The 13,693-nt window shown below is 41.3% G+C and overlaps 1 protein-coding gene across 1 annotated transcript in view; it reads right to left on the reverse strand.

Annotated features, from left to right (window-relative positions):
* The window catches only part of grm8a (glutamate receptor, metabotropic 8a), a 266,173-nt gene extending 253,692 nt beyond the window's left edge, over positions 1-12,481 (reverse strand). Inside the window, exon 1 of the mRNA XM_030720317.1 lies at positions 11,872-12,481. Coding sequence (XP_030576177.1) covers positions 11,872-12,405 — 534 coding nt within the window. The 5' untranslated portion in view covers positions 12,406-12,481. The remainder of the gene's footprint in view (positions 1-11,871) is intronic.
* Positions 12,482-13,693: the final 1,212 nt, after the last annotated feature.

Consider the following 13,693-nt stretch of genomic DNA (forward strand, 5'->3'; position numbering starts at 1 on the left):
TGTCTGTAATGGCTTCACTTATCCCTTATCTAAGCTCCTATTCAGCTGCAAACCTGATGAAAGGAGCGAAAGCGATAGAATCTCATTCCACTATAATGCGCTCTATACACTGGTGCTCTCCATGCACAAACATACAGATAATACTGACAGACTCAATCTCTTTTACTCCCGCCATCTCCCTCAAAAACGCACACACAAACACACATTCGATTAAGGCCTTACAGGGAAGCCCTTTCTCTCGAGCAGACGCACACGTTCACGGCCAAGTGGACACAAATAAATCTACACATTAACACAGGCACGATCAGTAGTTTCATTATACATTTATAACGACCTCTGGGTTCTTTTCAGAGATCTTGATTAAACTTTAAATTACATTCCTGCCTCATAAAAAAACTTAGAGACCTGCATTCATATGCTGTGTTTTGTCTGGATGAATGTGTGGCAAGATGAAACACGGACCTCTCCTGGAAAGGTTGTAAACATTTTAAAGGCTTTAAACTGTTTCTTTGTTTAGCTGTTTGATTGGTTTTCTTTTTACAAGATTAAACTGTATTTATCATGCATAAATTTCTTGAAGGCTCAAATCTATTTAAATTGATACTACTTGCTAAAAATGACACTAATCAGTACAGTTTCCAGTCATTATAAATATAGTGTTAGAAAATAATTCTGTTAATAACAATGTAGGAACAAACTAACGTGGCTGAGTGTCATGTTCTATCTCAGGGCTTTTTTCATGATTTTCACCTCCAGAAAAATTTTAAAGGTGAGTCCAAAAAAATGATCCTTGACAGTGCATATGGGTTTGCCAAATCACTTTATTTAAAGGATGAAGTCAGCATCACCACAGCAAAAAAAAAAAAAGAGATACTGTTCCATCTGCAGTACTTTATATGTGGCAGTATGGCAATGGTATGTGACCCCTACACCTTTCCACAACCATACACCGTGTGGTAAAAAAGAAAACTTTTCACAGGACTTATTGTTTCCATAGAGATGGTAAAAGGGTAAGTAGCAGCTGCTGATCAAATGCATTTGATTAGCTGATCATCAGTTTGTCAGTTTGCTGATCTGGAGCATTCACGTGTGTTTACACAATCTCCCCAGGAGTGGACGTAGTAGCAAATTCACCCCAAGGTCAGACCATGCAATGCTCAGAGAAATTGCAAAAAAAAAAAAAAAACAAGCACTCCATCTCAGACTCTACAGGCCTCAATTAGCATGTTAAATGTTGAAGTTCATGACAGTACATTTGGAAAAAGGCTGAACAAGTACAGCTTGTTTGGAAAGGTTGTCAGGAGAAAGCCTCTTCTCTATAAAAAGAACATGGCAGCAAAGCTGAGGTTTGCAAAGCTGCATCTGAACAAACCACAAAACATCTGTAGCAGTGTCCTGTGGACAGACAAGACCAGCGTGGAGACGTTTGACCATAATGCACAGTACCATGTTTGGTGAAAACTAAACACAGGATATCAAAATAAATACCTCATACCAACTGTCAAGCACGGAGGTGGAGGGGTGATGATTTGGGCTTGTGCTGCAGCCACAGGACCTGGGCACCTTGCAGTCACTGAGTTGACCATGAACTCCTCTGTATACCAAAGTACTCTAGAGTCAAATGTGAAGCCATCTGCCTGACAGCTAAAGGTTGGATTCATACATATACTTGTGAATGCATGACATTGATTAAGTTAGAAAGTACAATAAGAGGAGTTGCATTGGAGGTGGTTTGCAAAGTAACTAAATCTGGCTAAAGCAACTTAAATAACATGCCCTGTATGAGATAGCACACTGGATATGTAGAATGGTATCAGCTGAGGTGGTCTGGCATCTGCTGGGATGGCTGAACTTGACTTTGCTGCTAGGCTGAGTTAATGCTACGCTCAATTAATGTTCAGCTTCATACTTTACTAAGCATATTTGTATTTGGGGGTTTCCTGCTTGCTATTTTCAAACCCATATTATGAGACTGACACTGTTCAGCTGCAAACAAATCCACTTTAGTCCATATTCACACATAACATATGGCTCTTGTTAATGAATCTCCAGGCAACACTCTACAAATGAAAGTAATAAATAATTTCAGAAGGACAATTAAGTCTCCCTTCATTAACCATTTGCTCATTAAGTCTGCCTTCGTTAGTAGAGGTTGGATGATCGTGTCCTGCCCAGCTGCAGCAGTCGTGATATTTCCCCGTTGCAGATAATTCGGAGTGAAGCAATGTGCACAAGTCAACATGAAACAGAGACCCACTCATGTCCTAATGAGCCTTCCTGCTTGCTGTTCGGAGTGCTCTGTGGCTTCATTATCATCACCCTCTTAATGCATAATGCCTCCATGAAAGAAATCAACACCACATCATTACACTCTAGAGGACGCCACAGTCTCCCCTGCTTACTGTCTTTTTGCCTTTTTATCTTTTATTTGTGCCTTTATCCTTCTGTCTATTTTCTTCATCCAATCTTCGCTCTTTTCCCGTCTTAATTCCTCTTTCTTCTCTCTATTTCTTGCAAAGTCTCCTTCACAAGCCTTTCACTCTCTGCTGTCTTTCCTGTCATTATTTCATCAAAGAGTGTGCAGGATTAGAACAAGACCGCGTAACAAACTATGCCTGACCTTGAGACTAATAGTAAATCCCTTCAGAGTTGTGTCTGAATAAGTATCTGACTGAAATTACAGCATTTCCTGTTAATAGCATTTTAATGCAGCAGTTGTCATTGTTGTGCAGCTGAATGTCAAATTGATTCCTAAATTCAGAAGGCAATGATGTGTCTGAAAAGGAGATTGTTTTAAGTGAGCAAAAACTCCCAGTCTCCATTGCATTTCAGCAGCTTGAACAAACATATGTGAACACTAATTTGCATTCCAACTCCAAGTACATCAGTTTGTTTGCACCAAAGTAGAAAATGAAGATTTCTTGCATGTTGTTAATATTGTGAAAGAGTCTATTTAAATGAAACCATGAAGGTTTCTTCATTATTGGCATGTAGTTTAGGTGTTTAAACCTAACCAAGTGAAAACTAAATACAGCCAGGTCCATAGGTCTTTGGATAGTATAATAGTTCCATATAGGATAATTTTTTAATTATTTTTTTTGCCTCATGTACCAACATAGAGGGTTTCAAACAATCAATATGTGATTGAAGTGCAGACTCCAAGGGGTGTAATAAAAATACTGTATTAACAGTTTAGGAATTACAGCCATTTTTAGAGACTCAAAGGTAAGTGGATATTTGACTGATAAGCAGTTTCACAGCCAAGTGAGATCTGTTTCTTCCTTATTCCATGACAAAGTAAACAGATGAAAGATCTGGAGTTGATTCCAAGTGTTGAGCTTGCATTTGGCAGCTTTTCTCTGGAATGCTCAAAATGAGGTACAAAGAGATGCCAGCACAAGTGAAGGAAGCTATGATTAGGCTGAAAAATCTAAATAAACCTACTGGAGAGACAACAAGAAATTTAAGAGTTTTCGAATCAATCTTGTCTCAAGGAGGCAGGTTTGTCTTTGTCAGGGTCTACAATCAGGAGACACCTTCATTAAAGGAAATACAGAGGGTTTACAACAATGTGCAAACCACTGGTTATACTTCAAGAACAGGAATGCCAGATTAGACTTTGCCAGACTAAAAGACCCTGTACATTTCTGGAAAATAGGTCTTTAGACAAATGAAACCATTTTGAACTTGTACAAGAAGGATAAGAAGAGAAAAGCTTGCAGAAGGAGAGAAGCAGCTCATGATCTGAAGAACACCAAATCATCGGTCAAACATGGTGGAGGAGTTCCACTCCTTCCAGTGAAGCCAGGTCAATGTCATGTAAGCAGAATACTGCTGTAAAAATATTTGCATCAAAATCAAATATAAATTAAAAAATTGTACCATAACTTAGCATAAAATCAGATCAGCAGGGCACTTTTTAATATTGTGCTATATTCCTGTAAATTATTCTTTATAAATTAATTTTTGCAGGCAAATAACCTGGCCTAAGTGCATTAAACATGATGTCATTCATCATTTTTAGTGGACCCTTATTTTTGGCCAAATGCAATATGGCTGTGCTGGTGATTTCAGTGCATCTTTGTGAGCTGGATGGATAGGCAGACATGCTGCTTTGCTTTCATGGATATCTGAGTTGCTGTTGGACAATTCAAATTAGCAACCATTGCACTGCAGTTATACTAGAGGTTGTAATGTGTTTTCAGACAATTGTGTTGCCTTGCAGTGCATAAACAACTCTTTTTTTTTTTTACATAGTTTGTTCCTGGTTAACATCATCCAAAGTATTTCCAAACGGCAGATGATCCGCTTCGCAGTGCTAGACATTTGATTTTTGTTGCACATCTGTCTTTTAGCATAGTGTTACTCATTCAGCCATTTGACCAGGAAACTTCAAGCTGTGCAGTGTGAGGAACACCTGTGATTGGCTCATAAAGGTACATGGCCAGGTGTTGATTTAGGGAGTGCATGATTTGCTTTTTGTTTTGCATTCTGTTGGTGGAGCATGTACTTTCAGAAGGCAAAATCGTGATCGAGGTTAAAATTTAATTAATTGTGCAGCCCTACTTTTCAGTTACTGAAAACAAAAGTGAAGGCAGAGAGACCCAAAAACACGCAGCAAGCGAAGGCAGCTAAAGCAAAGGCCTGGCAGAGCATCTCAATCCTATGAGATGCTCTGCCAGGAAAGACAACATTCGGTTATGTACACGGGTTCTAGACTTCAGATTTATGGACCTAACTGTAGATACAGAAACCAAAGAATGAATGAAAACAACCCTTCTAGAAAATCTCATAAAAGTAAGAAAAATAACAAACCACAGTCTGGATCTAGAAGCAATCATACATGGATGAGAGACTGGAATATCAGCTAACTCTAGCAAGTTGCATCTATATAATGTATCGGTGCATTATGCTAGCTTCCCTGCTGACAGTGCTAACATATTTATTAGACTTCTTAGACAGTCTGTTAGTATAGTGAACTACACAGCCATTTATGAAATGTTACTTTTCAGATAATTTCATTAAAATGTTCCAAAAGGTACAAATAGCACAAACATGGTGTAGTGGTCTAGTTGAGTGACTTGAATCCTTAGCCTCAAAGCCATAAGATCATTTAAACATGTGAATGTGAATTAAAATCAAACAATGAGAATATATTTTGCAAGCTGTGCATTTTTTAGAAGATAGAAAGATTTAAATTTTCCGCTGGGCTGCACGAGGCTGTGACCATAGGGACTAACTCATAATTAAAAGGATCCTCAAATGGCCATTCGAGAAACTCTTTTGTTTACTGCACTTCAGATGTTGCCATTTGTTTTTACGCTGCCGGCGTGGCTGCTACACAAATGGCTGTGAGGCTGGGCTGTTATTTGCATGTGCATTTGTGCGCTCTGTTTTATGCCGTGCACACCGAAAAGGAGGTTTTCGTATGTACTGTTGACTCATTGTGCGGCTGTCACAAGATTCTCCTGGGACTGAGGATGTACCTGTCACAGTGGAAAAATACACCTCAAACAACGAACCCAGAAAAGCAATCAAGGTGGCTGTAATACACAGGCAAATGAATATCACACAGCGCAGCAGTTAATTCTCCAGACGTACAAGAAAGGGAAGCTGCAGCTGAATTATGGAAGCAATAAGAAGGCTTCTCAGCAATGAGTCTTCCTCACACATATACTCACCCACCAGTACAAGCGCAGCTGGATGGAGGTGCAGCAATGTGGCAGAGCGTGGGAAAGGCTTCTGCCTCTGACCTTGGATATGGAACATACAACTTCATTAAAACCACAAGAGGCATAGACAATAAGTTGTCTTCTCAGAGGAAATAAGAGAACATGTGTGTGTGTGCAAGCCTCAAGCAGGCTCAAGTGGAACTGATGCTGATTGAATGAAGGGTAGCGATTTCAGTGTGTGTGTGTGTGATGTGTGTGTGTGCTGGCAGTGTTTCCTAAATTCCCTGAGGCAAAGTCATTCTATTTGCTCTCACTAGGGGAAAGCCACCACTTATCAATTTATGAATTGACTTTCATTTTCGGCTTTTGACACACAGCGTGCGGGTGTCATTGAGTGAAATGTGCTTTTCATTTCAATGTGTGATTTCCTGGTGACACAGCAGACAAACTCACACACGGGGGCAGTCCATAAGCAATAGCACTGATGTAAAGGCTTCTTCAATACTACCTGTGACAGCATCTAACCACATCATCCATTATCAAGACAAATTTGATGTGAGCGTGTGTTGTCGTGTTTTCCAGTGAAAACTTTATTAAGTGATACTCCCCTAGCTGGAGCCAAGGTTAGCCTCAAGGAGATCCAAAGGTCTCAGGGGTTCACTGATCCATAATGTTGCTGTAATTACCCATCCATGCACAAACACAATCTGTAAACCTGGGTGAAGCAGATAGGTCCTGCAGAATGATACTCACAGAGGAAAATTAAGACAAAATATGAGAGAAAAGACAAAAAAATTAGACTCCTCGAGGTTATTGATTAGTAGGAACAGCAATCAGGAAACGAGCGGGCAGCTCAGTGATAGAGAGGATGTTTTGGGCTCCAGGTTAAAACTGCAATTTGTGAAAGCCCAGAGCAGCACCTATCTGGTCTTCATCATATAAATCAATAGTACCTCATTAATTCAATTCCACCATCGATCCAACAAACAATGCAGACTGAATACACTTCTTAGTTTTACAAAGAACTCATTAGGCTGCGTTACATCTGCTGTTTCACACATTCGTTTTAACCCATGACTATTTATAGGATAAATCTAGTTTACTAAGGCGACCAAAGGAGGCGAGGACGTCAGAGAATCAAGTAAGCTTTTAAATGAACCTGTGACTAATGCTTAGGCAAACTAATATGACAGAGACACAAGAAAGCTTGGGCAAAATTATTGCTGTGTTTTGCATTTCTATCAGATCATTTGGAAACATCCGTCACACGTAGTTTACAGATGAGCTTCATGGTTCAATTGTAGCTATGCCTTTCTTTTCACATATCAAATTTTCCTGGCAATGTGGAATTATTGCCCACATTTCTGGAGCTCTCTTATTCACTCTAATCTCTGAGTAAAGTAGATCATGAGTTGACTGATTCTCTTTCTCATATATTTTAGAGCCCTTCAGGGGTAAAACTACAGCATATAGGCAAGCAATTTGCATGATACAACAGAAAGCAGAGTTTGTGTAGAAGATGTGCTTTTTATTGCCTTCCAATCCCATTAATCATCTCTAAGACACATTGCATGACCCAGTTTGTGGGTACTAACTCCTAGAGGGTGTAAACTGCTGGTCTAGATAATATGTATGAAGGCTTTAGTTCCAGAACACTGTATTCAGTAAGTACAGTTATACAGTACTAAAGTTTGTTTGCTTTTTTTTTCATTTATTGCATATGAATATGCAATAAATGTTCCCCTTGCTAGTACCTGTTTGGATTTACTTTTGCATTCGGTATACTGTTGATTCAACACGGTACATGCTCAGAGATTTTGGTCCATGTTGACATGGCAGCATCACATAGTTGCTGCAAATTCATCAGGTGCACGTGATGTTCAAGAAACCAGTTGGAGACGGTTTGAGCTTTGTGACACGGTGCGCTATCCTGCTGGAAGCAGAGCAGAAGATGGGTACACTGTGACCATAAGGGGATTGACATGGTCAGTGGTGGCTCAGGAGGTAGAGCAGGTCATTTGCTAATCAGAAAATCAGCAATCCCTGACTGCCCTCTGCAAGACTCCTTGGGCAAGACACTGATTTGCCCCGATGCATCTATCAAGTATGTGTGTGTGAATCTTAGGCAAAGTGCTTAACCATAGGAATGTATGAATGACTGCCCCCACATGGTGTTGCAATAATCACTGCCTAAACTGATAGGAACAATAGGGCATAGTCATTTTCTCTGAAAAATTCTTGAAAGAGTAGTTGTAAAACAGCTAAGTGATCATCTGCAAAGGAATGTTTATTTGAAGAGTTTCAGTCAAGTTTCAGAATTCATCACAGTACAGAAACCTCATTAGTGAAGGTTAATGATCTTCTTATGGCCTCTGACAGTGGACTCATCTCTGTGCAGCTTTTGATACTGTTGACCATAATATTTTATTGAAGACGTTAGACCATGCTGTAGGTATTAAAGGTACTGCACTGCAATGATTTTAATCATATCTAATAGACTCCAATTTGTTCAAAGGGGAGTCTTCTTCACACATTAAGGTTAATTATGGAGTTCCACAGGGTTCTATGCTGGGACTAATTCTATTTACATTATACATGCATCCCTTAGGCAGTATTATTAGAAAGCATACATTTTCATTGCTATGCAGATGAAGCAAGATAAAACACACCAATCAGTTAAAGTTCAGGAATGTCTTAAAGACATAAAGGCCTGGACGACCTCTAATTTCCTGCTTCTAAATTCAGATAACACTGAAGTTATTGTACTCAGCCCCATAAATCTTAGAAACATGGTATCTAACTAGACACTTACTTTGGATAGCATTACCTTGGCCTCCAGTAACACTGTGAGGAAGCTTGAGCACTACACTCTCAGAGTGCTGGCTTACTTGTGGTTCCTAGGATATTTTAGAGTAGAATGGGAGGCAGAGCCTTCAGCTTTCAGGCCCCTCTTCTGTGGAACCAGCGCCCAGTTTGGATTCAGGAGACAGACACCCTCTTTGATCAAGCTTATAGTTAGGGCTGGATCAGGTGACCCTGAACACCCACCCCCCCCAGTTATGCTGCAAAAGGCCTAGGCTGCTGAGGGGTTCCCATGATGCATATTTGTTTTTAACTCACCTCTTTTCACTCTGTTTTTATTCACCACTCTGCATTTAAGCATTAGTTATTATTAATCTCTGTCTCTCTTCCAAAGCACGTTTTTTGTCCTGTCTTGCTCCCCTCAGCCCCAACCCGTCACAGCAGATGGCTGTCCCTCCCTGAGCCTGGTTCTGCCGGAGGCTTCTTCCTGTTTTTCCTTCCCACTGTCACCAAGTACTTTCTCATTGGAGGTTATTTTGATTGTTGAGTTTTCTCTTTAATTATTGTAGGGTCTTTACCTTACAACATAAAGCGCCTTGAGGTGACTGTTTCTTGTGATTTGGTGCCACATAAATAAAATTGAATTGAATTGAACTGAATTGAATTGAATTGAACTGAACTGAATTCAACTGAATTCAGCCTCTCAAGTCAATTGAATTGAATTCAATTGACTTGAGAGGCTGGTGACCTGTACAGGGTGTACCCTGCCTCTTGCCCAGTGACAGCTGGGATAGGCTCCAGCACCCCCCCCCCCCCCCCCCCCCCCCCCCCCCCCCCCACCCCACGACCCTGAACAGGATAAGTGGTACAGAATGGATGGATAGATGGATGAATAGTGTTTGATGCTGATGCCTGCAGCCGTTGAGCAATGGCTTCTGCTAGGAAACAGCAAGCCACCAGGAGAAGTGCTGAAAAACTAGAACTAGCAGTAATAATGAAAATTTGTTTATATCATGATGGCATCTGCTTTTATTTCAGATAATGGCATCTGCTCGCCTTTTCCAGGACAATTTTTTGAATTTATATTATTTTATCAAAGTATGGAAGGCTGGAGAGGAATAAGCTTCATTTTTATAATATAGTATATATAGATATTTATTGAAGGTTTGTTCCCTCCAGTAAATATCACAATTAAAGCCTTGGTTTGCAGCACAAATAATCCTAATTTCTGCCTTTCAATACCAGCAATATTTTTTTTTCCTTTCCCATACTATACAGAAATGAAGTCCAAACAAATCAACAAATGAACCCTGAGTATCATTCCATATGTTTCCTTTTTATAGTTTAGATGAAATTCAGTTGCTTTTCTTTTTTTATATTCTAAATTCTATTGTAATTTATGTCCCAATATCCCATTGCCTGGTTTAAAGTCTGGTTTTCCCTTGTGGATGAACAAGTTTCATCTTATTATTTCTTATGTCAATCCTTCTGCCTCTTAGCTCTCGCCCTACAGTGCAGAACTGGCATAAAGATAGTGCGAAGAGCTTTTAAAAACCGACAAGCAACACAAGAAGCTCCAATAACTTCATGCTGTTCATCTAGATTTCTCTCAGCTGTGACTGTCAGTGAGTGGCTCCCTCTGCAGCTAAGCCTGGTTTTTAAAAAAAATAAGGAAAAAAAAGAAAAGGTCTGTTTTCTTGAGGATTTGGATTTTTTTTTTTTTTTTTCACACAATCTGTTGTTTGAATCTCTTTTGTCCGCTGTTAGATTAGGAGACACACACACTCTTTCTCCCTCTCTGCTGTATTTGCTTTCTGAGCCCCCTGTGTTGAGTGGGCGACTAGCTGTGACTGGCACTGTCAGATTAGCCCATTTAAAAAGACATATGTTTGCGTGTGAGCACGTGTGTGTTCTCCATACTATTTTCAGACTACGAGCCATGGTACATTATTCATGTTAAACCATGCAGAGAAAGATACAGTCGTGTGTCATATAATACCACCGCCACGGGCGTGCGGTTGATATCATCACACACGTACAGATAAACGCTTAAAGACTCCCACATACTCACAAATAATCACACTGGCACACTTTACCAAACATACTGGTTGCAGATTCGCCGGCACACACAAAACATACCGATGTGCAACGCGCATAGAAACATATGCACAAAGACACATGCGCAGCACTAAATCGTATTAGGCAAATGAGAATGAGACAGCGCAGAGGCAGAAAGGCTCTGTTCGAGCGCTGTTGCTGTGACAGATCCTGGCATAAATCATGTTTAGTTGTTGCTGTTGTTGTTTAATATGCAAATCTTACATTCAAAGCGCGAGTTGGTTGTTAACAAGTGCATTCAATAACACATACGCACTCTCACAATCCTGTATGTTTTCACACGCCCGTAGTGTATAGATTTCTGAAAGTAGGCAGGTGAAAAATGTGTGGCCACATGAACACACACACACACACACACACACACACAGTGAAAGAGCGTGGGATAGATGTGGATGTGAAATGCCATGGGCGTCATTACTGGACTCATATTTCATAATCATACAGCTATCCATCAGGCCTGCGCGGCTAATGATGACAACAGCAGCACATTCACACACACACACACACACACTCACCGGCACACTCTTAGAATTGCACTCTGAGAGAGAGGTACAACTATTCTCAACCAGAGATATGAGAGCTGGTGCAAGGACACAAACATGAGCAGCACAATGATGAGGCACGCTCTTGCACTGCATACACATGAGCACTCATGAGGATGCTCAATTAGGCCCACGCATGTGCTAAAGAACACAGCAACACAAAGCTATGGCCAAATGGGCAACACAGAGCACACATGCTCACACACGTATGCACACAAACTGTAGTGAAAGAAGTGTCTGTTGACAGATTTCAGCAGTAATTGATACCCGTGTTTGGCAGCCATTTTTATCTGGCTCAAACCACAAGCCAGGAATGATCTAAGCTGCACAGCAGAAACATATGCACGCACACACACACACACACACACACACACACACACACACACACACACACACACACACACACAAAAACCCTTTTCTTACAAGCATCACTTGACACATCTTGACACATCTCTCTCGCTCACTCGCACACACACAAACACACGCACACATCTGAACATGAGATAAAATCACACTTTAGGCTTTGAAAGGCAAAACCAAACACTCCAAAAATTCTCTCTCTCTTCTGCCTCGTTGAACTTGCAGCGCTGGAAAGAGGTGTAGCCAAACCCCTGCGCAACTCGTATTAGTGAGACAAATATGAACACAAATCCAAAAAAGAGAGGACATTAAAGGAGAAGAGAAAAAAAGAAACACAAATGAAGAAAGTGACTTGACCAAGCGTGGTCAAACCTTACCTTAAACAGGCGCAGGATGTTGGCCACCATGATGGACACTGAGCTGGCCGCGGCTCCAATCACTCCAACGATTTTATCCGGCTTGGTGAAGATTGGAGGGTCTCCATTAGCGCAGCGGACATCAGATCCATCCCTCTCTATCAAGGCCTGTACAAACGTCAGGGACTGCTCCAGAGCGTACGTGTCCCTGGAGCAGGTATCCAAGATCCGGGCCCCTAGTGTGATGTTGGGCAGCAGTTCGGGGTCTTTGTTGATCAGGTCGATGGCAAACATCATGGCCTCCAAGCGATGGATCCCCTTTTCCTTTTTCAGCTCACCACATGGCGTGCCACGGTCCCCTCTTGCGTGCACTGGAAATAATCCGCCAAGTATGATATCGCCATCTAGTCGGATGGAGTGGGCGTACTCTGGTGCCGCCTGAGGGTCTGTGGGGATTCGCTGAGGGGAAGTGATGGGAAGGAGCCAAGTGCAAGAAGTGGCCATGAGCAGGAAGATGAAGGAGGGAGACAAGGGGTAGTTCCACTGTGGTTCCATGATCAATAAAGAACTTAACAAAGGAGATCTGAGAGGAGGTATTCCCAAACCAAGAGTTCTGGAGGAATATAAATGTTGGGCCTTTCTACTGATCAATAAAGGAGGGGTAAAGGACCCCAGAGATGGAGCTAACCAAGCCCCATGAAGAAATCATATTCCAAAAGACAAGACCAAAAAAAAAAAAAAAAAAAAAAAAAATCACAAAAACACAGCAGTAGCGCAGAAATGTGTCTGTGAATTTGAAGAGATCTATTTAGGGAGTAAAGCGTGTAATCCACAACTCACATCTTCAGTAGGGCCTGTTGGAGAGAGACAGAAACAGGGTGTCTAAGTGCCAATGTAATGTGAACATCAAGCTGCTGCAAGGATGTAAGGTCCACCTGACAAACATGTGTAAACCACTCAAGGGCAAGGAAAAAATGCAGTGAAGTATATCAAAAACAAGCACAACAAACGCGCTCATGCTCATTCGCCAGAACGCTCACATGGGCATATTCTTTCCAGCAGAACTGTCAAAATTTGCACTTCAGTTCTATAATTGAAACCCCAAAGTCTGTCAGTTTAGAATCACCTCTACACACTCACACATACACACAGTCTCTTGTCTTGGCATATCGATGAGTAGAACAGCTGCTAAAATGACAGCACGGGAACCTTTTGGCGAGCTCCTCGGGCTATCCGCACAGAGGCACGTGGATACCTGCTTGTGGAGGAAGAGAAACAGAGAGAGGGAGAGGGCTGGGAGCAGCAGGGGAGAGATGGAGAAGACACAGATGGAGAAAAGAGGAAGATAAGGGAGGAGAGACAGAAAGAGAAAGCATGCAAGACAGAGTGAGAGAAACAGAGTCAGCAGTGAAAAGACAGAGAGCGCTGCTGTGGAGCAAGTGTGCTGCATCATTCAAGCGCCTGCTGTTTCTGCTGCAGTTAAATGAACACATTACATCCAGCACAAACTCTCTCTCTCTCTCACACACACACACACACACACACAGTTTCAAATCACAACAGGTAGCATTAATGTTGAATGTCTTTTCTTTGCTGTTAGCTCACTGACGATCTGGAGAAGACCCTGCAAGATGAAACCACCACACCTTCAAACTACTTCAAAGTCAACACTGCACCACGTCGGGTCCCCAGCAGTGAATGTACCAAGTTTGAATCAGACTGACGCATAGCCAGCAGACTCAGGGAACTGCATTTAGCAGCCATATTCTTGAAAAGTGCAATAAGTTGGTTAAAAACTCAGTTCTGACAAACTAGTTGATTTCTACATGATAAGGGTGCTAAT

The sequence above is a fragment of the Archocentrus centrarchus genome, chromosome 23 (genome assembly GCF_007364275.1).
Source record: "Archocentrus centrarchus isolate MPI-CPG fArcCen1 chromosome 23, fArcCen1, whole genome shotgun sequence".
Taxonomy (NCBI): domain Eukaryota; kingdom Metazoa; phylum Chordata; class Actinopteri; order Cichliformes; family Cichlidae; genus Archocentrus; species Archocentrus centrarchus.